Source organism: Narcine bancroftii, chromosome 2 (assembly GCF_036971445.1).
Source record: "Narcine bancroftii isolate sNarBan1 chromosome 2, sNarBan1.hap1, whole genome shotgun sequence".
NCBI classification, from domain to species: Eukaryota; Metazoa; Chordata; class Chondrichthyes; order Torpediniformes; family Narcinidae; genus Narcine; species Narcine bancroftii.
The window spans coordinates 181,155,491-181,181,169 of NC_091470.1; the positions used below are offsets into that span (position 1 = coordinate 181,155,491).

Sequence of the window (25,679 nt, forward strand, 5' to 3'; positions counted from 1 at the left end):
CTCCCGCTAACGTTTTGTAGTCAGTGTGCGCAAAAGCCTTATGTTGTACAACATTTGTATTTCCTGTGACAAACGTGTGTGTGCACTGAATGCTTGTACAAATGTAAACTTGAAATTTTGTCAAGATCATTTTAGGCCCAGCCTATCACTCATTGCTAATAAAACTGTATTTGCACATTTTACTATAAATAGTTAACAGAAACAGGGATTAATTTCAATAAGTATAATTATTAATGATGACCTGATTCTAGGTCACTCCCCTTTTGTGCTCATTTGCACTTCCTTTGTGTGCTGGGTACAAAACATGTGCGCGTGCACAGCTTAGCGGGAACAGCTGCTGCAAGACGCGGCCACTAAAACGACCATCGTGAGAACCAGCTTGCACTTCTTCTGTCACAGCTGACATATTTCCACATTACACGTCAAAGCGGCACACGAACCGTGGTTCGGCCATCCCTGTCCTCGGGTGTTCGGACGCCACTGCATTTTCCTTCTACACCCCGTGCTGCAGGTTTCAGGGCCTAAATTCCTTCTGAAAGAACTCCAGTCAGCAAGAACGAGTACCGTGCCAGTGGTCATAAATGTCTCCTTCCTCCAGATGTCGAAGTGGGGGAGATATGATATTGGTTTAAAAACTCGTCTGCAAGCTCTTGTCAAAAGTCTGGTTACACCACTCCAGGTATTTAATTCCAGAAGTGAGCACAGCTCAAAATATTTCTCATTTCCTTTCTCATGTTTATTGCCAATTTTCTAAACTGGATCCCTGGTGGTTAACTCTCGGCAGCCCAAGAAAGTTTCTTTAAAAATCCCTCAGGTCCTTCCTTAACCACAGTTCCCTTCTAACTTTTACTTTCCCCCCCAAATTGAAAAGAGGGGAATGGGGCAGACCCTGGCCGTCGATGGAACAACCTCCAAACAGCACTTCAGAGAAAAAAAGCAATTTCTGCACATCTCAAACAAACTTTTTTAAAAAAAAATCTCATACCCTGAGAATTGAAAAATTGGTTAATAAATCTTCCACACTTTTTAAAGACGAACCATTCACTGGAGTTCAACAAGTCTGCAGACACTGGGATTGAATGCAATTCAGGTGTTCCCCGCTTTACGAATCCTCGAATTATGAAAATTCGCTTTTTACCTAGAAAGCGGTGTTTGCTTTTACCAAAGGATTTTGTGCTTTTATGAAAAGAGTCTTTATGCCATTTCAGCTTGCGAAAGGTTTCCTAGGAACACTCTAGTTTCGTAAAGTAGGGTAAACCTCTAAGCATGCGCTGCAGAAACTCAGCAGGAAATGCATAGGATAATCAACATGTCAGGATTCAGCCCTGCATCGAGGTAAGGCAGCTTGGGCCCGAAGCATTGGTCATCTTTTAATTTTCACGGATGCTGCCTGACCTGCTGAGTTGCTCCAGCATCCTTCTGGCACAGGTTATGGCCCAGTGCCCGTGACAACACGTCTCCAGTTCAGGGACCGGGGGTTCCTGAATGTTTCGGGGAGGAGTCTGACAGTTTTCCACAGAGCAGACTCCAGGCAGTCCTTCCGAGGGAAGCAATACTTCACCTCTGAGTCTGCAGGGGTCATCTATTGTAACTGGCACTCCCTCGGAGAGGCTGGGCGCAGACTGGGAGATCACTGCACTGAGCACTTCGGCTCCGTCCACCGCAGTAGCAGGGTCCGCCACAGTAGCGGAGCCACCCATTTCAATTCCCCGCCCCATTCCATTGCTGACATGTCTGTCCATGGTCTCACGCATGGCCAGACTGAGACTGCCCGCAAATTAAAGTAAAACACGGAAATTGGAAGACACGGTGATTGAATTAAAAGAAAAGAAAACACACACACACACAACGCTGGAGAAACTCAGAAGGTCAAAGAATGTCCTTTATGTAGCAAAGGTAAAAATGTATCACCGATGTTTTCGGGCTTGAGCCCTTCGCCAAGGTATGGAAAAATGTCAGCGGGCGTTCGAACAAAAGGGCGGTGTGGTCACAAAGGCAGGAGGTGCTAGGTGGAGAAGGGAGGGAGGGAGACAGCAGCGCTTAAGGGGAGGAGAGAGACAAGAGAACTGGAAAGGAGAAGGGAAAGGGAGGGGTGGAGGGAAAAGAGGAGAGCAGGTTAGCAGAAACCAGGAAAAGTCGATTATTAAGGCCATCTGGTTGGAGAGGGCCCAGCCAGGAACCAGAAGGCAGGTTCTAATAAAGGCCCCCTGTTTTTGCTACACTTTCTTGTAAAAGTATAAAGTGTATTTTCGATCTACACAACTTGCAGACAAATTAGTGCAGAATTAATAGCTGGTGGGCAAGCATTGCAAAAGGGGAGAAGAGAACCAGTTCCAGGAAACTGACAGGGGAGGGCGCACCTGCTCAATGTTAAGGGAATGAATATGCCTTTATCAGCTAAGTGTGCAGCCTGGACAGGCCCTTTAGCCCATATCGGTGCCAACACGCAGTGCACCACCTTGTCACTCTTTTTGGTGAGCTCTGGTACCAACCATGATGTCCATGTAAACTGCACGTCTGCCTGCATCAAAGTCTATTGTTCTCTGATTGGACAACCCAACAAAACAACGTTCTCTAGTCCTCTGTGCAAAACACGCAGACACACAACCAGACGTACAATATACATGCAGGACAAGCATTCCCCTATACAAGTAAATAAACATCCATACCTTGGAGGGTCAGTGTGAGCAGTTCCTTTAGGCGTTCAGCCCATGGGGAGAAGCTGTTCCTCGGCCTGGTGGCACTGGCCCTGATACTCCTGCATCTCTTCCCCCCCCAACCCACCCCCAACAGGAGCAGATGAAAGTTGCTGTGTGCGGGTGGTGGGGGTCCTCCGTGATTTCGCACACTTTCTTCAGACAATGATCCCGGGAGATTGCATCGATGGTAGGGGTTGGGGGGAAAAGGGAGACACAAGGGACATCCTCTCTGCCGCTCTTGTGGATTGACCTCTGATCGATTTCCCTGCAGCAACCATACCCACGCAGTGAAGCAGCCGGATAAGACGGTCTCGATAGAGCTCCTGTAGAAGGTTGACACGATGGTGGCCGGTAGCCTTACCCACTTCAGTCACATGGCCAGCCTCAATGGCATACAGTTGGCAGATGGTTAAGGAGTGGACATCCACAGGCGAACCTGTGAGCACCACTTCCCAGGGAGCACGGGCTACTTAGTCACCACTGCACTCTCCAACCTTAGAGGGGTGGTCTTGCAAGCATGTACTCTAACAATAAATTTGAACTAGCCTTGCAAATCTCCTCAACATTATACCATTCACCCAAACCCATGCCCACTTTAATTTGAGATATCCATCCTGAAAAAAACCTCTTAACTTCCAACAGTGCGGAGAAAACCCAAGTCTGTAGTTGATCCCCTGTTCCAGACAATACTACATGCCTTCACATCTTCCTGTAATATGTCATCCATAACTGCACACAATACTCCAGAAGTCATCTATCCAGATGTTTATAAAGCTACAACTTGCTGACTTTTATAGCAAGCCTGACTGGTAAAGGCATGTACACCATACTGGAAATGGAAATGCCAGTGTACAGGTCAGGAATAGGCCAACTTGACTTGCAAATTCAACTGCAACATCAAGGGCATCAGTCTCCCCTCAAGAAACCAGCCTGTACCAGCAAGGATCCCCACTACTCAGGTCATCCCCTTTTCTCACTGCTACCCTCAGGAGGCCAGAAGATGCATCCCCAAAGATACAAGAACAGCCTCTTCCCCTTCGGCACCAGATTTCGGTACCGCGGACAGCATTCTGGCTGGTTGCATCACTGCCTGGAGTGGAGCCGCCAACTCTCAGGGCAAGATTAAACTCCAGAGGGTTGTTAACTCGGCCTGCGATGTCACAGGCACCAGACTCCACACCTCGGAGGTCATTGACATAAGGCGGTGTCTTAAAAAAGCGGCCTCTATCCTCAAAGACCCCCCACCACCTAGGCCAGGCCTTCTTCATTCTGCTACCATCGGGGGAAAAGTCCAGGACCCTGAAGAGGAGCACCCAGCGGCACAAGGACAGCTTCTTCCCCTCCGCACTTTATCTCTTTATTTCATTACTTATTTTTTTTAATCTTGTATTTACAAAATTTTAATTTAATTTTTGCACCTTGTTCTGCATCACACTGCTGCCATGAAACCACAAATTACATGACACACACTCATAGCAATAAACCCAATTCTAATTCCTCAACTACCCTGCTTCCAGGGACCTACGGATTAGCCAAGGCATGGGCCTCGAGCTGCTTCCAAGGACATGGCAGTCATGCCCCTTGTTCCCCTCTTCCAATCACACCCAAGGTCTGCTCATCTCCTCCCATCTAGTAGTAGAGCGCCAGTGAGCCAGGTTCATTCCTGATCTCTTGTGCCATCTGCAAGGAGGTTGCACGCTCTCCAATGACCATGTGGGTTCTACCATCCCAAGACTGAAGCAGGCAAAGCTACCGGCCATCATCGTGTCAACCTTCTACGGGAGCTCTATTGAGATTGACCTGGCTGGCTGCATCACAGTGCGGGTACGGTTGCTGCAAAGAAATGGATAGGAGGTCAATCCACAGGACCACAAGAGTGGCAGAGAGGATCACTGGGGTCTCCCCTACACCCCCCTCCAACCCCCCGGCCCACATCAACGTGATTTACTGGGATCGCTGCTTAAAGAGGGCGTTAAAAATCATGAGGACCCCCTTCTACCCTGCACCCAGCATCCTTCAGCTGCTCCCATCGGGGAAGAGATACAGGAGGATCAGAGCCTGCCCCACCAAGCTGACAAACAGCTTCTTCCCACGGGCAGCGAGAATGCTGAATGACCAAAGGAACGGAACTGCTCACATTGACCCTCCGAGACTCTCACATTCTTGAGTCAATATTTATTTATTTCTGTATATGAATACTTGTCCTGCATATGTATTGTCTGTCTGAACGCGTGTTTATGTCTGGTTGTGCATCTGCGTATTTTGCACCGAGGACTAGAGAACGCTCTTTCGTCGCTTTGTACTTGTGCAATCGGAGGACAGTAAACTTGACAAATGCAGGTCAGCAAGATTTATTGAAATTTCCCCTCATTTGTAGGCGAGAGGCAGATTAATTAGTGTTAGTGAGGAAGGAACTTGCATGAACTTTAACGGCTGAATGGTGTTTCAAGGAAAAATTGAAACATCATTTTGCCTGTTCAGGTGAACCCCCCCACCCCCCCCCCACCAACCAGTCAACGAGAGAGGAATGCTGCATATTCTACACAGGGCGAGGACTCCGCTCCCATCTAAAATATCAATGTCAACTGAACGACTTTGGAGAGTCAACCCAATCTTTACATTCACCTCATGACCAGACCCGGAATAGTTTTTTTTTGGAATATGTTCCACAGTAGTTATGCACCAGTCAGAAAATGCCAGAGGGGATTTTTATTTTTGGCATGGATCACGGGTGGAGAAGGTCTCGTGTGGATTAATCCCTCTAGAAATAAAATTGTTTTAAATCGATTTCATTGACCTGCATTTCTAGTTTATGTGGAAGCTATTCTGCTGTTTCCAGGGAAAAGAATCTTTTGTAACGCCCACAAACCCACCACATCTATTTTCTCAAGCCATTGATGGCCACTCAGCCCATCTTTCCATTCTGCAACTTATTTCACTGTAATGCCTGGGCCCAAATTCTCCTACACACCGGGGCTCAATAAACGTGCCCACTGGCACATCTTTGGGATGTGAGAGGGCACTGGGACACCCACATGGTGAAGGAAACTGCCCCCCCTCATAGTTCTCCAGTGACATCACTAGGGTTGGTGTCACCCAGTGGGGTAACTCGTGGAGTCACCCCTCACCCCCAACCATGGACCTCCTCCCGTACCAGACCATACAGAATACTTCATAATGTTTTTTGTATTAATGTTACTCGTAACAATCAAAATTACACCTTTAAATTACAATATCATATGCACGGCAGCAACAAAAAAAACAGCGCTTACTTGTGCGGACAAAACCACGGGATTCGAAGTGTCGCTGTCGTTGGACCATAACAGTTCTGACTGGAAGGTTAGAAGGTTCAAAAAGTAAATTAGCATCGAGTTTTAGTCTTGTAAGCTGGGCTGACGAAAAATGTTTTGTTGTTGTAACTAACTACAGAGATATTTTATAAAAAATAAATTTCTGCTGGAACACTGCACAAAATTTTTTAAGATGGTCATTTTGGTCTCACCTGGTGCAGTTCGCACCCGCCCCCCGCCCAGTCACACCAGTGCAGTTCTCCACACGGAAGACTCCATGAAGTCAACACCAGAGGATGGGATCAAAACTAGATTTTCTTCTCATTCCTCAGTGGTTTGTAACCTTTTCCTTTCCACTCACACACCATTTTATTTAATCCCCATGTCATCAGCGCTCTGTGATTAGTAAGAGATTGCTTAAGGTGGTCGGTGAGTGGGAAGGGATGGTTGAGAATCACTGCTCTAGACCCAGTCGTTACTGAAATATTTGGCTTGAGAAAAATAGCCATTGGCCCATTTCCTTTGGAGTTCTGAACCCGTGCACATAACGAGTCCATGAGGGATGATTAAAACAATGGATTTCAAACTTTTTCTTCCCACCCACATCCCATCTTAAGCAATCCCTTACTAATCACAGAACACCAATGGTGTAGGAATTACTTAAAGTGGGAGGTGAGTGGAAAGAAAAAGTTTGAGAACCACTACTCTACCTCCATAGTTTTGCCTCAAATATTGAGTGCCTACTAAGATCAACAGATCATCCAACTCCCAATTGGCCACTTTATGCCCTGCCTGTGCCCTCCCATCTCTGGGCACCAACTCAAGGAAGCTGCCTCATCTCCACCATTAATCTGGTTTCTCAAAAGGTCACGTTTCACTTCACTGGAGTCTAGCATATAGACCTTCTACTAAATTCCCTGAAGGTTTCAATTCAACTTTAATTTAGAGATACACCCCCTTCTAGCCCACAAGCCAGCACCATTCATGTGACCAATGAACCTACCAGCCCTGCAAGTGTTTGGAATGTGGGAGGAAACCAGAGAAAATCAACGCGGACCTGGGGAGAACGTGCAGACAGAGCCAGACTAGAAGCCAGGTAATAGCTGACCACTACCCTCGAGATTACTTCCCTCTCAATGCAACCCACGCATGATATGTGCAGTTTTGGTCACCTATCTACAGGACAGACATCAATGCATTTGAAAAGAATGCAGAACATTTACTTGGATATAGCCAGGACTCAAAGAACTGAGTTACGGGAAAAGGGGAAGACTTTATTCCCAGGAGCGTAGAGGAAGGAGGAGGGAATTAATGGAAGTATAGAAAATGATGAGGGGGGGGTCATGATAGAATAAATGCAAGCAGGCTTTTTCTACTGAGGTTAGGTGCGATACAAGCCAGAGAACACGGGGGAAAAGCGAAAGAGAAGATTGGTGGGGGGGGAGGAAATGTCTTCACACAGAGGGTGGTGGGAGCGTGGAGCAAGCTGGCAGCTGAAGTGGTGAAAGCCACTTCAGCTTGCAGCTCAGTTTTAACATCTAAGAAATATTTGGACAGGTACACGGATGAAAGGGAATGGAATCAGAAAAATCTGTAGACCCTGCGGCCAAAATAAAAACACAAAATGCAGCCAAGGTTTAAAAAAATACATCACTGACGTTTCGGCCTTAAGCCCTTCATCAAGGTATGGAAGAATGTCGGTAGAGTTGGGGTGGGGGGAGTAGGAGATGTGGTGGCAAAGGCAGGAGGTGATAGGTGAAGAAGGGAGGGAGAGGACAGTAGCGAGCAGGGATGGCTGGATGAGTGGAGGGGTGGGGGAAGAACTGGAAAAACTGAAAAGGCCAGCTGGTTTAGCAGAAAGCAGAGAAGTCATCTGGCTGGAGAGTGGCCAGACAGAAAATAAGGGGCTCTTCCTCCAAACCGCGGGTGGGATAGGACACACAGACAGAGCATGGGAGTGTGGCTAACAATCAAAATGGTTTAGCTACTGGGAGGTCTCTGTTTCCGTAGCAGACGGAAAGCAAAGCAATCTACAGAATGGAATGGCTGCAGGTTGGGAGTTCAGCATGGACGAGAAGGGCTGAAGGGACCATTTTCTGTGCTGTAATGTTCTATATTTAAAGCGAATGAGGTACTGCAGACCCATTGTGAGGAAAGTTTAGTGTCCTTTCTGCTGATCACAACGCATTTTGTCATCTGTATAGTTAGAGATAAAACATATGCTAGTCACACATTGCTGCCTAGCTTATACATCTGTTGAGAATTAGTCCAAGGGCAGACACTTTGCTGATCCAAACAAAATCTGGGTCACAGCTGGGAGTCCACATCAGCTGAAAACTGCTCCTCCCCACCTCTTCAGGCAAGTCAACACTTTGCTTTTATCCCCCTTTAGAAATAAACCAGGTGAATGAAGCATGCAGACTTGTGGGTCAGGGGGAGAGAAGGTCTCCTTTCAAATCAAGGCCCCACCTTCCTACATTCTGGTAAACCTGTGTCATGACTGAAGTCAATGCTTCACCGTGAAGAGGGTTGGAGGTTGGAGAGGGAGGGGGGAGAGGAGAAATGGTTTCACAAACTTGGGCAAAGTTCAGTCGCCAAAGGGTCTCTCTCTCCTGGCAGCAGGTGGGGAGGGTTTTGCCTATGAACATCGACGGGGACTGCTGACATCAGAGAGCAGCAACTGCAGCCGTCAAGAATCCCCACCACATACTCTGCTCTCGCTGCTGCCATCAGGAAAGAGGTGTCGGTGCCATAGGACTTGCACCAGCAGGTTCAGGAACAGCTCCTATCCCTCTGCCCTCGGGCTCCTCAACGGCAAACTTTATCAGGGGCTCATATTTTGCACTTTTTACCCCCCCCTCTCTGCAACACACCGTTTGTACATGTGCATGGTTTGTTTTTGCACGACCAATAAGTGATGATTCTACCACGACTGCAGGAAAGGGAATCTCAGGGTTGTATGGGATGTCATGTATGTACTCTGACAATAAATTTGAAATCCATAAGAGTCAAATTTTTTGGACCAATTTTTAGGGTAAAATTTAGGGGGCAGGTTAACGTACACAACTTTTGACTGCGCCAAGTGCCTAGAGTCAGGAACTCGGATGGGTGGGTGGCAGGGTCCAAAAATAAGGACTTTTACATGGTATTGGCTATTACACGTGTATTTATGGTAGTCCCTAGAGTTTGTGAATGGCTCCATTTACAGCCCAGGTTCCTGGCCTCTATATGTGACCCAGAAGATGGATGGTGGGGGGGGGGGGGTGGGGGGGTGTGATACCCTCCACAGGATGGGTAGTTTGAGGCAGGGTTCCTGCTAGTGTTTGCTCCCAGGTTCCTCTGTCCAAACTCAAAAAAGGTTTGATGCCAATGAACTGCTCCCAGGCAGAGATGCAGCGTGGGTTACCTGCTCCGCTTCATCCTTCTGTTTTGAACATACCCTGGTCAGCAATTCCTCAGAGAATTCAAACAAGCATTTGCTTCAGAGATCCAGATTGTATTGGATCTCCCAAAACTACCTTGCATTGGCCCATCACCACGGTTCTCCGCAACACTGCACCCAGAGCACTTCTTGCTGCATTTCAGTGCAGTTGATGATGTGCCTGGATAGCACGCAAGAGTTTTTGCACTGCACCTCTGTGCACGCGACAATAAGAACTCAACGCCAGAGACAAGCACAGCCTTGCACTTACTGTGGAGCTTTCTGGAAATTCCTCGGCTGACCGATGCACCAATGTGTCGATCTTGTTCCCAACACGGACGTAGATGCAGTTGGCTGCAGCGTCATCTGGCACGCTCAGCTTCTCGTAGTGAAAGTCCGTCAGCTGCTCCATCACCTGCCAAAGAGAAGAGGTCAGATCCCTCTCCCAAGGGTTGGCGCAGCAGTGTTCCAGGGTTTAACAACTCCCCACCCCCCCTGCATCTTCTGGCCAGAAACAAGGACATACCCCCAATCTCCCGTTACATTCAAGATATTCACTGTTGGTCTCTACCACCAAGATTTCCCCCCCCACAAGTGAAGCATTTTGGTAGGTTAAACTGGAAGACAGAATACATGGATTAAACTTGAAGGCAGGGGAGTCAGACTGAATGGGAGAATAGATCAGCTCATGATGGACTGGCAGAGCAGACTTGATGGATGTTACAGAATTATGCTATTATTAATCTTTAAGTTATGAAATATTATATTTTAGTAAAGACTTTGTAGGTTTGAAAACAGGGAAACACACAAAGACACTGACACACTGAGAGACCATTTTGAAGAGATCTAGCTGTAAACAGCCATAAAAAAATAGAGTGATTGTCCATTGAAATACTGAAGACAATGGATGTTTGTTAAGCGGCACCTGGATAAACAGAAGAAGTCATTTGCTTCGTAAGTGGTTTTTGAAGAAATTAAACTTAAGAGCCAGTGGAGATCAAAGCAAATCATGTGATTAAGACAAACGGAAGCATCTTTATCTTCATGAAGCAGAATCAGCTGAAGTCAGAGATACAGTAATCTTCCGTGAGAAAGGAAGGAACACAAAATCAAGTGGCTTTGGAAGAAAATGGCCACTTTGACTGTGTGTCAGGAGAGGACATTTCTGCTGCGTCCATCTTAAATGGTCGCATTTGATTAAAAAACACAATCATTCTTGCATATGGAACATAACCATTTTTTTTTTTAAATGGTCATTTTGTCAGAAACCCTCACCTGGGATTCATCATGGGAATCACAAGTTACCCCACGCAAGAGAGGGGAATTGTGGGAAAAATTCATTCGTATGAAGAAACATTTCACCGACAGCAATTCTACAAGAACGTGAGTTTTGAGAAGTCTGATGACTTGGTGCCTCGCCTACTCCATAATTACTCTTTGAACAACAGTTTAAGGATTCTGAGTTTCAACACAAAAGATTTATAAGACTGAACTTTGAAATTGACTTTTCAGAATTGTGCCTGAACTGTAATGGTTTGGGATCTCCACACACAAACATATACATTTGCACATAGTGGGGTTAAGTTTAGAGTTAAGTAAGAAATTTTATATCATTAATACTTATAAGTTTTTATTGCTGCTGCTCTAGGTTGTATCAATGGGTTGAATGACCTACTTGTGCTTCTCTATCACTCTGGTCTGAAAAGGCTACAGAGGGTTGTAAATTCACCAGCGCCATCACGGGCATTAGCCTTCACTCCAACGAGGACATCTTTAGGAGGTGGTATTCTCAAGAAAGAAGCTACTATCAAGGACCCACCCACCACCCAGGCCAAGCCCTCTTCACAGGAGCCTGAAGACCAGGATAATACAATAAGCCTGATTTGGATTCTATATCTTATGGTCTTCATGGCAGAATTCTTAGGCGGAAGGACCTTGAAATTGAAATCCATAGCTTTCTGCACAGTCTGACCAGGTAATTAAGGTTTATGGGATGCTGGCCTTCATTTACAGAGGGATTGAATTCAAGGGTCACGAGGTAATGTTGCAGCTCTACAAAATTCAGGTTAGACCACACTTTGTGTTCAGTTCCAGTACCCTCATTACAGGAAGGATATGGAAGCTTTGGAGAGGGTGCAGAGATTCACCAGAAGGTGGCCCGGATTGGAGAACTTAGGAGGCAAAGTTAACAGAGCTCAGACTTTTCTCTTTGGAGTAAAAAAAAGGACGTAAAGTGACATTAGCCACTTTCAGACAGAATAGCTGGGAGAATGCGGCTCCAGAGCCCGCCATGGGTGTGTACAAAGCGATGTTCAGGTGGCAGCGCTGAAGGTGCCGTTCTGGCAACCTGAAAGGTCCACAGCAGGGAGAGGCACCGCGGAGCAAATGCTGGCTCCTGTCAACTGCAGCCATAGTCCTGCCCACTTTCAGGTGCCTCAGGGGGAGTGCTCGGAAGCGGAGAATACACCTACCCAAGGAGGGTCAGATAAAGCACTTCTCGGGTCAGGGTTCTCCATTTTCAAATGGACTACAAGATTAAGTGAGACGTAGATAGGGTGGACAACCAGCATCTTTTCCCCTGGGGTGAGAGGGGCAAACACCAGAGGCCACCTGTGCAAGGTGAGGGGAGGAAAGGAAAGTTCAGGGGAGACGTCAGGGGTAAAGTTTTTTTTAAAAAATCCCACACAGAGAGTAGTGGGTGCCTGGAATTCATTGCTAGGGCTGGTACAGCAGGGATATTTAAAAGACTTAGTCAGGCGCATGGATACAAAATAAAAGAGGGTTATGGATGTGAGGTAGAGAAGGCTTAGTTTGTTGTTTGCTATTGGTTGACACCACATCGTGGGCTAAAGGACCAATATTGAGCTTCCATGTTCTATATATTCCTTCAGAAAAGAAAATGGGAATGAACCATCTTGAACTGCTGTAATCCCACTGGTGAAGATACAACCAGAGAACTGTTGGGAGAGAACTCCAGGAATTAGCCCTCGCAATGACAGAACTGCACAATATGGAGAATGTGCAGATAGCATTCCTGTGCCTGGGGTCGCGACACTGACCGATAGAAGTCTCCAGCACAGAATCCTTTCACCCACTGACCCATACCCCTCAAGACAACCCCCAATTTGATTCTTCTCGCCTTCTGGTCAATTTTCTCCAACCACCACCTCCCCCATTCCTAGGGTAATGCATTTTCTACACTGAACATTTGCCATCTTTTGAAGGGAGGGTTGGGGGGTGGGGGGGAAGGGTGGTTGAAGGTGTGCCAAAGCTAGATGTTCACCCAATGATGGCCCCCTCCCCAGCGTGGAGAAACGTTCTCACACACAAGCAGTCGGCAATTCCCAAATGGAAACGAAGGAAGTAGATAAACTCGGGCCATCATAAGCAAAGAGAGCTGATCCAAGGCAAGGAGAATGAGGGGAGAGCCAGTGCAAAGGAACAAGGGGAATAAATGTGTCAGTCCGGGGCCTTGGAGGGGACCGTCAGGGAATCAACTCACCTTAATTGCCTTTCGAGCAACATCACTGCTCCCAACAACAATAGTGCTGGGGCCTCCCATACTGCAGAAGCTCTTCAAGTGGTGAGGCTCAGGGATTTTCACAGCGGAGACACTGAAGTCCTGGAGATAGCAACAGATACGATCAGTGTGGTTAGGTGGGCCAGTTTCAGAAACTCGAGGCTCCGTGGGTGAAATAATCACGTGTGGAAAATCTTTCCCAGGTCGAAAAACTAGCCAACCCGGCCCTTCCCACTTATCTCAGTCATCCCCACCCATCACCCAATGAACCCTTGCTTCTGCTGGCTTTACTTCTTCCTGAAGCAAACGCTCTTCCTCAAGCATTTTCCTCTGAGGAGGCCGCCAGACTGAATTGCTTCCGTGGTTAGTTTGTGCCACTTGGATTTCAGCACCCCCGCAGTCCCTCGCGTCCCCACCCCACTGTATCGGAGGCTTCCCAAACCAGCTCCAGGTTATATTCCTGTGGGAGGTCGGCGTTCCCCGCGAAAGCGGCGTTTATTGCCTGCTAAAAGATGGGGTCATGAGCCACGTTAAACGGAAGCAATCTTCCTGGTGAGGGCACCCCCGACTTGTGAAGTGAGGGAGGGACGTGGACAATAGGTAGAGACAGCAGGGAATCGATGAGGTGTTTGAGGAATATAAAGAGAGCAAAAAAAATTAGAAAGGCTAAAAGGAGATATGAGGCTGCTTTGGCAGGCAAGGCGAAATAAATCCAAAGGGTTTCTACAGGTACATTATAAATAAAATAGCGAGGGATAAAATTGAGCCCCTTGAGGATCAGAGCGGTTGTGAGAAGTCAGAAGAGATGGGGGAAATTTGTTAACGATTTTTTTTCTTCAGTATTCTCTAAGGAAAGGAATATTGAGTCAGGTGAAGTAAGGAAATCTGGTAGTGAGGTCATTTAAAATATACAGATTAATGAGGAGATAGTACTGGCTATTTTAAAGAGAATAAAGCTGTATAAATTTCCAGGTCCTGACAAGATATTCCCTTTGACCTTGAGGGAGGCTAGTGTGGAGATAGTGGGGGCTCTGACAGGAATATTTAAAATGTCATTAGCCACAGGGAGGCGCCGGAAGATTGGAAAAAGGCTCTAAAAGTAAATTGGGTAATTACAGGCCAGTGAGTCGGACGTCAGTGGTGGGTAAATTAATGGAGAGTGTTCTTAGAGATGGAATATACAATTATTTAGATAGACAGGGACTGATTAGGAGTAGTTAACATGGTTTTGTGCATGGTAGATCATGTTAAACAAATCTTATAGAATTTTTCGAGGAGGTTACTAAGAAAGTTGTCTATATAGACTTTAGTAAGCCCTTTGGCAAGGTTCTGCACAAGAGGTTGGTTACGAAGGTTCAATCATTAGGTGTTAATGTTGAAGTAGTGAAATGAATTCAACAATGGTTGGATGGGAGATGCTAGAGAATAGTGGTGGAAAATTGTTTGTTGAATTGGAGGCCAGTGACTAGTGAAGTGCCTCAGGGATCGGTACTGGGTCCATTGTGGTTTGTCATATATATTAATGATCTGGATGATAGGGTAGGAAATTGGATTAGTAAGTATGCAGATGATACGAAGATTGGTGGCATTGTAGACATTGAGGAAGGCTTTCAAAGCTTGCAGTGGGATATAGGCCAGTTAGAAGAGTGGGCAGAAAGGTGGCAGATGGAGTTTAATACTGAGAAGTGTTAGTTTTGGTAGGACTAATCAGCAAAGGTCATATATGTTCTTCTTTGGCTTGGCTTCGCGGACGAAGATTTATGGAGGGGGTAAATGTCCACGTCAGCTGCAGGCTCGTTTGTGGCTGACAAGTCCGATGCGGGACAGGCAGACACGGTTGCAGCGGTTGCAGGGGAAAATTGGTTGGTTGGGGTTGGGTGTTGGGTTTTTCCTCCTTTAAATGGTAGACAACTGAGGAGTGCAGTTGAACAAAGGGATTTGGGAATTCTGGTACATAATTCCCTGAAGGTGGAGTCACATGGTGAAAGCTTTTGGTATGTCGGCCTTCATAAATCAGGGTATTGAGTACAGGAGTTGGGATGTCATGTTGAACTTGCTTAGGGCATTGATAAGGCCAAATTTGGAATATTGTGCGCACTTTTGCTTCTGAAGCATATCAACAAAATAGAGAGAGTGCAGAGGAGATTCACAAGAATGTTGCCTGGGTTTCAGGGTTTGAGTTACAGGGAAAGGTTAAACAGGCTGGGACTTTATTCCCTGGAGCATAGAAGATTGAGGGGTGAATTGATCGAGATATTTAAAATTATGAGGGGGACAGATAGAATAAATGTGGACAGGCTTTTTCCATTGAGAGAGGGAGAAATTCAAACAAGAGAACATGGACTGAGATTGAAGGGGGAAAAGTATAGGGGAAACATGAGGGGGAATTTCTTCACTCAGGAAGTGGAATGACCTTCCAGGCAAAGTGAGAGATGCGGGCTCGACTTTAATATTTAAAGAAAAGTTGGATAGTGTACAGCTCGTTGAAAGAATCAAAGGCTTGTTGATCCAAACCAAGGCTTATATTAACTAGAAGACTGGAGCGTATCACATGTAGGTCGACCAGTCCAGAATGACCTGGTCTTGCTAGGAGCAACCCTTTAAGACCTGCCAGTAGGTGTGGCCACACTCTCAGCCAATCACAGTCATCCTACACTACCATCTGTACATATACACATTGGTGAGAGAATCTGTACGATCACATTCACCCCTTCCTTGAGAACCGACCCCGGGGTGGATGGAGGGCTGTAAAAAAAAAAAAAGGGCCCGGTCAGGGGGCCTGACTGTCCGACGTGACCACCGTGGTGCTGGGATTGGGGTTGCCGGAGTCATAATCGCCGGCAGGCTCGTCAGGTGCGGCCACTGCTTCGCTCAATTTCCCATCGGCGTTGTTGACAGTCTGGCCTGAGCTGAAGTGGTGCTGGTCCCTCTGTTCAAGCACATAACCTGGGGGAGAAGGATTTGGAGGATGTTGGGTTGGAGGCACTGCTGGGCCTGATCTGGCTTGGGCTAGGTCCCTTACCGAGACTGTGATCTCCCGCCCGTCCGGGTAATCAATGTAGGCATAATGCGGGTTTGCATGGAGCAGAGTCACTCGGTCAACCAAGGGGTCGTTCTTTGAGTACCGGACGTGGCGTCACAGGAGGACCAGCCCAGGAACCATGAGCCACACCAGTATGGTTGTTTCCGATTCGGATTTCTTCGGGAAAGAGAACATCCTTTCATGGGGGGTGGCATTGATCGCGGTGTATAGGAGGGAGCGGATGGAGTGTAGGGCGCTAGTGAGCACGTCCTGCCAGTGAGAGGTGGGGAGACCTTTGGACTGGAGGGCAAGCGTAACTGCTTTCCAGATGGTGGCATTCTCTCTTTCAACCTGCCCATTACCGCATGGGTCCTGCTCAAAGCAATACCACACTGCAGAAGGTACTGTCGCAGCTCCACGCTCATAAACGAGGACCCACTGCCACTGTTGATGTAACTGGAGTATCCGAAGATGGGGAAGATGCTATGCAGGGCCTCTATGACTGAGGAAGCGGCCATGTCCAAGCAGGGCACAGTGAACGGGAAGCGGGAGTACTCGACAATGACCGTAAGGATGTAGGTATTATAGTTGGTCGACGTTAGGGGCCCCTTGAAGTGCACGCTGAGACGCTCAAAGGGGCAGGTGGCTTTGATGACGTGAGTGTTCTCTGGATGAAGAAATGGGGCTTGCACTCAGCGCACACTGGGCAGGCTCGGGTCATGGAGTGAATCTCCTCGACCGTGTAGGGCAGGTTGCGAGATTTGACAAAGTTCGCGAACCTAGTGACCCCTGGATGACAGAGCTCCTCGTGGAGTCTCTGCAGCCTGTCCAGTTGTATGTTGGTGCAAGTCCCCCTGGAGAGTGCATCTGGTAGGTCGTTGAGTTTACCATGCACTTTAATTATCACAGTATATACAACTTCTGAGCAATGAATCTATTTAGAAAACATGGAGCAATTTCTGAACTATGCATTTGTCAGGAAAATATTTGCACTTTAGAAGGGTGGAGAGTTCAATTCTCTACCTGGTGATTTTGTCATTCTTGATCTTACCTCGCTGGGTATCGCTAAACATGGGTTTAAAGTGCCTGCCAGTGAGATAGTCTCTCCAACGACGTACTGCTTCGACTATTGCCTGGGCCTCCTTCTCGACGGAGGAGTGTCGGCTCTCAGGACCCTGGAGAGTTCTGGAGAAGAAGGCTACTGGTCGGCCGGCCTGGTTCAAAGTGGCTGCCAGTGCAAAGTTGGACACATCGCTCTTGACTTGGAACGGAATGGACTCGTCAATGGCGTGCAGCGTTGCAACAGTGATGTCCGATTTGATGCGGTCGAAGGCAGCTCTGGCTTCGGTTGACAGGGGGAAGGAGGTGGTCTTGATGAGTGGCCATGCCTTGTCGGCATAGTGTGGAACCCATTTGGGATAGTAGGAGAAAAAGCCCAGGGAGCGTCTGAGAGCCTTTTGAGTGTGGGGGGGAGGGGGGGGGGGGGGCGTCCATGAGGGGATGCATGCGATCAGGTGATCGCACTGTTCTCCACCACACAACCCAGAATTTTGAGCCAAGTGGTCCACAAGAAACACGTCGAAATTGTAGGTCAAGTGCAACCGAGTTGCAGTCTGAAAAAATTTCTCAAGGTTGACATCATGATCCTCTGTGTCATGGCCGCAGATGGTGATATTTTCCAGATACAGGAAAGTAGCAGTCAGCTCGTTCTGGTCCACCATCCGGTCCATTTCCCGCTGGAAGACTGCGACGCCATTTGTGACCCCAAAGGGTACCCTGAGGAATTGATACAGCCGCCCATTCGCTTCAAAGGCCAAGAAAGGTCGGTCTTCTCGGCGGATAGGGAGCTGATGATAGGCCGAATGCAAGTCAATGGTGGAGAACACGCGGTATTGGGCGATCTGATTTACCACATCCATGATCTGTGGAAGGGGGTATGCATCCAGAAGCGTGAAGCGATTGATTGTCTGGCTGTAGTCAATCACCATCCACGGCTTCTCCCTGTTTTTAAACCACCACCAACTGGGCCCTCCAGGGACTCGAGCTAGGTTTGATAATGCCCTCGTCCAGCAGTCTCCACACCTCGCTTGTGATAGATTTCCTGTGTTCAGAACTATATTGCCGGCTTTTGGTGGACATAGGCTTCCAGGCAGGGGTGAGGTTTGCAAAGAGCGCTGGCGAAGCAACTCGAAGGGTGGAGAGGCTACAGGTGAGTTTTCGAGGCACGGTGGTGGTTGGCTCGGGCTGCCGCTGGCAGGAGGCTTCTGGAGTGGAGTGGTTACAGTTAGAGAATGGAGCGTGAGGGAAACAGTTCGGAACTGGCACTGAAAGTCCAGTCCCAGCAGTACAGGGGCGCACAGTTGGGGAAGAACTAATAGTTTGAAGTCTATGAACGTGATGCCCTGGACTTTCAAGGTCACCACACAATACCCCTTTTCCCAAGTCGAGTGTAATCTAGGTGGGCCAGGTCTGGGCGGATAAAACTGTCAGTTGACCCTGAATCAAATAAGTAATTGGTACAGTGTCCATGCACTTTAATCAGTTCCATTGCTTTTGTGAGGGGAAGGGGCCAGTCCTGGTCTAGAGTTACTGATGCAGTGACTTGTAATGGGGACAGTGGAGTCCTACGTGATGACATCACACATGTGTGTGGTGATGTCCCGAAGCAGTCAGTGTCGAGGAGTTGGTGCTGCTGCCTGCAGCCTGCTGGAGGTGTCGGCCAGCCAACGGCAAGTGCTGGGGGACCCTGCTTTCTGTCAGTGGTGAGGAAGTCAGTCGGGCGGTCATCGGCACTCGTGGCGGTGGGTACCAGTCGGTAGTGTCGGCGGGTACCTGATCGGCTGCCTTGATGGTGACTGGTCACCGGATGGCAGCATCAATAGTGGCAACGGGTGTGGCGTGTCCTTGGTTGGCAGCGGGTCCATGGTCAGTGGCAGCGGGTCCATGGTCAGTGGCAGCGGGTCCATGGTCAGTGGCAGCGGGTCCATGGTCAGTGGCAGCGGGTCCATGGTCAGTGGCAGCGGGTCCATGGTCAGTGGCAGCGGGTCCATGGTCAGTGGCAGCGGGTCCATGGTCAGTGGCAGCGGGTCCATGGTCAGTGGCAGCGGGTCCATGGTCAGTGGCAGCGGGTCCATGGTCAGTGGCAGCGGGTCCATGGTCAGTGGCAGCGGGTCCATGGTCAGTGGCAGCGGGTCCATGGTCAGTGGCAGCGGGTCCATGGTCAGTGGCAGCGGGTCCATGGTCAGTGGCAGCGGGTCCATGGTCAGTGGCAGCGGGTCCATGGTCAGTGGCAGCGGGTCCATGGTCAGTGGCAGCGGGTCCATGGTCAGTGGCAGCGGGTCCATGGTCAGTGGCAGCGGGTCCATGGTCAGTGGCAGCGGGTCCATGGTCAGTGGCAGCGGGTCCATGGTCAGTGGCAGCGGGTCCATGGTCAGTGGCAGCGGGTCCATGGTCAGTGGCAGCGGGTCCATGGTCAGTGGCAGCGGGTCCATGGTCAGTGGCAGAGGGTCCATGGTCAGTGGCAGCGGGTCCATGGTCAGTGGCAGCGGGTCCATGGTCAGTGGCAGCGGGTCCATGGTCAGTGGCAGCGGGTCCATGGTCAGTGGCAGCGGGTCCATGGTCAGTGGCAGCGGGTCCATGGTCAGTGGCAGCGGGTCCATGGTCAGTGGCAGCGGGTCCATGGTCAGTGGCAGCGGGTCCATGGTCAGTGGCAGCGGGTCCATGGTCAGTGGCAGCGGGTCCATGGTCAGTGGCAGCGGGTCCATGGTCAGTGGCAGCGGGTCCATGGTCAGTGGCAGCGGGTCCATGGTCAGTGGCAGCGGGTCCATGGTCAGTGGCAGCGGGTCCATGGTCAGTGGCAGCGGGTCCATGGTCAGTGGCAGCGGGTCCATGGTCAGTGGCAGCGGGTCCATGGTCAGTGGCAGCGGGTCCATGGTCAGTGGCAGCGGGTCCATGGTCAGTGGCAGCGGGTCCATGGTCAGTGGCAGCGGGTCCATGGTCAGTGGCAGCGGGTCCATGGTCAGTGGCAGCGGGTCCATGGTCAGTGGCAGCGGGTCCATGGTCAGTGGCAGCGGGTCCATGGTCAGTGGCAGCGGGTCCATGGTCAGTGGCAGCGGGTCCATGGTCAGTGGCAGCGGGTCCATGGTCGGCAGCATCGGTAGCGGCGGCGGCGGGATCCGCGGTGGCGGCGGCGGCGGGATCCGCGGTGGCGGCGGGATCCGCGGTGGCGGCGGGATCCGCGGTGGCGGCGGCGGCGGGATCCGCGGTGGCGGCGGGATCCGCGGTGGCGGCGGGATCCGCGGTGGCGGCGGGATCCGCGGTGGTGGCGGGATCCGCGGTGGCGGCGGGATCCACGGTGGCGGCGGGATCCACGGTGGCGGCGGCTGCGGGATCCGCGGCGGCGGCGGGATCCGCGGCGGCGGCGGGACCTGGTCAGTCGTTGCTTCATGAGGGAGGGTGAAGCAGGCCAACATCATTGCGGCGAGGTGGGTTGTACCTTCCGCGCTCGGTGTCTGCCCCGTAACATCAGGTGCTGCCATGCGGTGGAGCTTTCACTCTCATTGGATGAGACCTCGGAGGAAGAAATGTTTGAATGGGAGGGTGGCAGTTGGGAGCGTGGTAGTTGGGCTTCACACGAGGCACTGTGTTTGACAGTGGCCATTTTGGAGCGACAGACTACAGCATAGTGGCCATTTTTAAGGCACTTCTGGCACCTGGCTTTTCTCGCTGGGCACTGGGACCTGCTGTGCTCGTCCCTCCCGCCGAATAACACTTTGGGGTGTCATCAGGCAGCGTAGCGGCAGCCGACAAGCTGTCGGTGTGCCGGGAGGTAGTAGGGTTGAAGGAGGGCATCCTACTCACATCAGAGCATGGGGTCCAGCCTGGAGAGTACACATCCATACTTAAGACAGCATCCTCCATTGTCTCTGCGATCCGGATCGCATCCTCTAGGTTTTCTCCCCCGTGCTCTAGCAGGCACTGTCTCTCCTCATTCGATCGGACCCCAGCCACGAAGGCATCCCGAATGAGATTATCTGTGGTCTCCGCAGCAGTTCTGTCTGTGCAGGCATAGTCCCTGCCCATTGCCCTTAGTGCTTGAATATAAGCTCTACAGGACTCACCGGTCTATTGCCTCCTTGTAGCAAGTTTGTACCGAGCATAGACCCTGTTCACTGGTCGCTTGTAGAGCCCTTTCAGCACCTTCATGGCTGCGGCGTAAGTGGTCACGTCCTGAATGCTCTGGTAGATTCTCGGGGACACCATAGTCATCAATATTAGTAGTTGACGGCTGTCCTTTATCACAGCAGGTTCAGAGAGCTGTAAGTATATTTCGAAGCATCTCACCCAGTGCTTAAAGTCATTCGTGACTGTAACTAACTGTGGGTCGATGTCAAGGCATTCCAGCCATAGCATACGGTCCAGCCCTTCAAAACTTTCTAGTTAATAAAATTGTAGAGCGTGTCGAAAGAATCGAAGGCTTGTTGATCCAAACTAAGGCTTTTATTAACTAGAAGACTGGAACGTATCACAAGTAGGTCGACCAGTCCAGAATGATCTGGTCTGGCTAGGAGCAACCCTTTAAGACCTGCCAGTAGGCGTGGCTATGCTCTCAGCCAATCACAATCATCCTACACAATATATACATATACACATTGTTGATAGAATCTGTACTATCACAGATAGGTATATGGACGAGAGAGGGATGGAGGGTTATGGGCTGGGTGCAGGTCAGTGGGACTAGGTGAGAGAAGGTGTTCGGCCTGGACTAGAAGGGCTGAATTAGCCTGTTTCTGTGCTGCCATTGTTATATGGTTATTATGGGCTTGGGAGTGACATAAGAAATAGGAACAGGAATCGGCCGTCCGGCCCGTCGAGCCTGCTACACCATTCAATGCGATCACCTGATGATAGTCTCACCTTTACCTGTCTTCCCCCCCCCCCCCCACCCCATATCCACCATGTAAAAATCTATCCAACCTTGTCTTAAATATATTGACTGAGGTCTCCTCCACTGCTTCAACAGGCAACAAATTCCATAGATTCATCACTCTCTGAGAAAAGCAGTTCCTCCTCATCTCAGTCCTAAATCTACTCCCCGGAATCTTGAGGCTACGTCCCCTAGTTCTGGTCTCCTCCACCAATTGAAACAAATAACCTACCTTAATCTTATCTAGGTCTTTCATAATTTTATGTTTCTATAAGATTCTTCTATATTGCAGCAAGTACAGTCGCAGACAAATCAATCTCCCCTCATGGGTTAACCCCTCCATTTCTGGAATCAACCTCCTCTGCACCTCTCCAAAGCCAGTCCATCCTTCCTCAAGTAAAGAGGCCAGAACTGCACGCAGTTCCCCAGATGTGGTGACCAAAAGGAAGTGACCAATATTCAAGGGGCATTTAATGCCACAGGAAACTTCACGCTTGTCTGGGTCAAATTCTCCCAGAGGATGTTTACACAAAAGAGTTCCATTGACACAAAGGACACATTGAGAGGCTTCGCTTCAGATTTTCCAAACCTATGGGGTGCGATTTTAAGGAAGTCTTTCAGTCAAATGGCAACCTTCTCTCCCAAACACCCCCCTCAACCTCATGGCCCATCCTCTCCTGACCCCAACGTTAGGCTGGCCATTTCCGCCTTCACGCCTCACCTTGAATGCATCGGCAACAAACTTAGCTCCTTCTTGATTGGTCCATTTGGAGATCCCGACAAAGAACTCGCGCCCTGAAACAGAAAGAGTTTGGAAGAGGTGGAGGAGGAGAGGGGGAAATAAAAAAGTTAACTTTGTCAGGCACTGAAAAATTACTGCAAGACCAAATCTTACAAAGTAGCAAAAAGGTGTCAGCTCCTCAAACCAGCCTCACCATTCAATGCCAGATGACCTTCCACACAACTCACTTGTGCTTCTTCCTCATAGACTAAATAAAACTACCTCCAGTGACCTAGACTTTAATAAACCTTCAGATTCACTTCTGTCGTAGTGGACAGAGCCAATTAAAAAAAAAATCACAGACACGACGGAGGAACTCACCCAGTCTCACAGCGTCAGGGCATACCTCGGGTATGGCAGGCATGGCATTTGGTCTGGGCGACACTTGAAGTGGTAGCCACCCCACCCCCATGTCTGCGCCACCACCAACCCTCCACAATGTCAAATACAATATGGCGGCCACCAAGCTAGCTCTTTGTCACTGTTAATTTTGACGCATTGGCCATCCTGGCCATAGCACCATTTTGCATGGTGTCCATCGGAGGTAAAGGGATACCATCGGCCTTTAGGGCCTTAGCCCTCCTTCAAGGCATCCCATCGATGGTGAGAGACCGGCCAAGCTCCTCCAGCATTTCTGTGTGTTTTTACTACAATTACACCGCCTGCAGACTTTCATATGTCTTTTTTTTTTTAAATGACCACCCATCAACCCTCCAACTGGGGTCATTCCAGATGCTCTTGCCAGTGGAAAATTTGTCATGTGGCTCAACAATCTTTTAAGATTCAATTACTCATTTTACCGAACACCAAATAACATGCATTCAATTTCTTCAGCCAAAACAAAAAAGGGACAACGGGAACAATTCTTTTCAACACTAAGGGAATATGGAAGGAACTGCCGGGGGAAAGTGGCAGAGAAGGATACAAAGCAAACAGCAGTTGGACATCAACATGATAAGAAAGCTCAGGTAGACAATGGGGTCGACGTGGACGTTGGGTTGAAGGACCCGTTTCCCTGCGACAAATCTACAAGCCTCTCATCCCAGAAATGAAATTTCAATCCCAAAAGCCAGAGTTACATTTTGAAGGCACTCAAATGTTTTTGGGAGATAAATTGGGAAAGGTTTGTTCGTGTAGGTCACATACAAACATTTTAAAACAGATCTTATTTAAAATACTGGAGCTCTGCCCCAGGCTAGAGATCTCGGGGCTAACAGACTTTGCAAGAGCTTTGGAGGATGCCCAAGAGACTTCACTAATGGATTGTTGTTTGCAAAAAGGAAACAGATGAAAGAGCTTGTCGGAGCTGCAGATTGTCTGGAGCGGTTCTCAGGAGGGTCATGTGGTTTGGCAAGGAGGGAGCGAGATCACTTCTACAGCCAGCAAAAGCAGCTGGGACTGGGACAGGTCAAGGCGGGAAGCCCCATTTGGAAGATGACCTGCTCAAAGCCCTTGCGGTTCATGCAAGGAGAAGAGGACTGGCTGCCTAATGTTTCACTTGGAATAACAGAAACAAGAAGGAACTCTGTGGTGACCTGAAAGAAAGAGGTCATCATCTGAAGAATCCTGAAGGGGCAAGTTTCTTCAGCAAGACACTGAAGAGGCTGATGGAAGTAAATGTACAACAAATCTCTCTCTGAAAACTGACAGGAACCTTCCGGAGTGGTAACCATTTACCTCTCAAGCACTACAGCCTGGTGAACTTTATACATGTTAAATTCTGTGCACAGTGTAAGAATTACCTGCAACCAGTGAACTTGCAGGAACGAGAAGTGAGATTGAACTGTAAACCAAAGAACTTTTCTGAACTTACACCCACATGCACTTAGAATTAAAAGGGGGTTAAGTCAGGTTAATTAAGTCAATCGTGATAAGTTAGTTTGATTCTATTTTCATGTTTAAAAGATAAATAAAAGCAACTTTGTTTAAGTAACCATTTGTCTTGCTGCTGGGTTTTGGGGTCCTCTGGACTCGTAACACCCCCCCCCCCTTCACTTCTTTCTCTGTCACCTTCCCCCTGCTCTCTCTCTCACCTCTTCCCTTATTACATCCAATTAACACCTTTATTTGGTCTGGTCTCCTCCCCCAGCCAGAACTCTCTCTATTCTGAGATATCCTCGGGTATTTTTTTTCGCTTATTCTACTGATTTTTGTGTTTCACCAAACCAAATCTGGAATGGTGTGTGCAACTAGGACATTTAAGAAGGCCTATGGGATGTTGGGGTTCATTAATAGGGGGATTGACTTCAGGAGTAGAGAGGGTCATGTTACAACTCCATGAAATCTCTGGTGAGACCACACTTGGAGCATTGTGTTCAGTTCTGGTCACCTTATTACAGGAAGGATGTGGAAGCTGAGGAGAGGACGCAGAGGAGGTTTTAAAGGACGTGGCCTGGATTGGGAAACAAATGTTATGAGGCAAGGTTAGCAGAATTGGGGCCTCGTGAAGAAGGAAGAGAGGAGACGATACAGGTCTACAAGATTATGAGAGGCATAGATAAGGTGGACGGCCAGCGCCCGTTTCCCAGGGCAAGTTCAGCAAACACCAGAGGACGTCTGTAAAAAGTGAAGGGACGTTTAGGGGAGGCATCGGGGTAAAGTTTTTTTTCTATATACACAGAGAGTTTTGGGTGCCTGGAATGCCTTGTCAGGGGGTGGTGATAGAGGCTGAAACATTGGGGGCATTTAAGAGACAGGCACATGGATGAAAGAAAAATAGAGGGTTACGGGTTAGGGAGGGTTTAGTCCTTTTTATAAAGGAGGGAATGTATGGGTCAACACAACATCAAGGGCTGAAGGGCCTGTAGTGATCGCCACACTACAAGAATGGTGGAAGCAAGAGAGGGCAGGAAGGAGACCGGAAGTGTTGTACCTGTGAAAAGGACATCACTGCCATCCAGGGTGGCTGCCTCATCGGTTACTTCCACCACACGCAGCTTCAACTCCTGCAGGATGGGCTTCACGGTTTCCACCTGCAATAGAGCCACCGGTCAGTACTCTGGCCTCTGCACTGCTCGTTG

The 25,679-nt window shown here is 49.0% G+C and overlaps 1 protein-coding gene across 1 annotated transcript in view; it reads right to left on the minus strand.

Annotated features, from left to right (window-relative positions):
• The window catches only part of LOC138752995 (N(G),N(G)-dimethylarginine dimethylaminohydrolase 1-like), a 37,009-nt gene that overhangs the window by 1,453 nt on the left and 9,877 nt on the right, over positions 1-25,679 (minus strand). Inside the window, exons 3-7 of the mRNA XM_069915591.1 lie at positions 25,532-25,631; positions 22,600-22,673; positions 12,913-13,032; positions 9,682-9,825; positions 5,972-6,031 (exon numbers count right to left, since the gene is read on the minus strand). Of these exons, the coding sequence (XP_069771692.1) occupies positions 5,972-6,031; positions 9,682-9,825; positions 12,913-13,032; positions 22,600-22,673; positions 25,532-25,631 (498 nt within the window). The remainder of the gene's footprint in view (positions 1-5,971; positions 6,032-9,681; positions 9,826-12,912; positions 13,033-22,599; positions 22,674-25,531; positions 25,632-25,679) is intronic.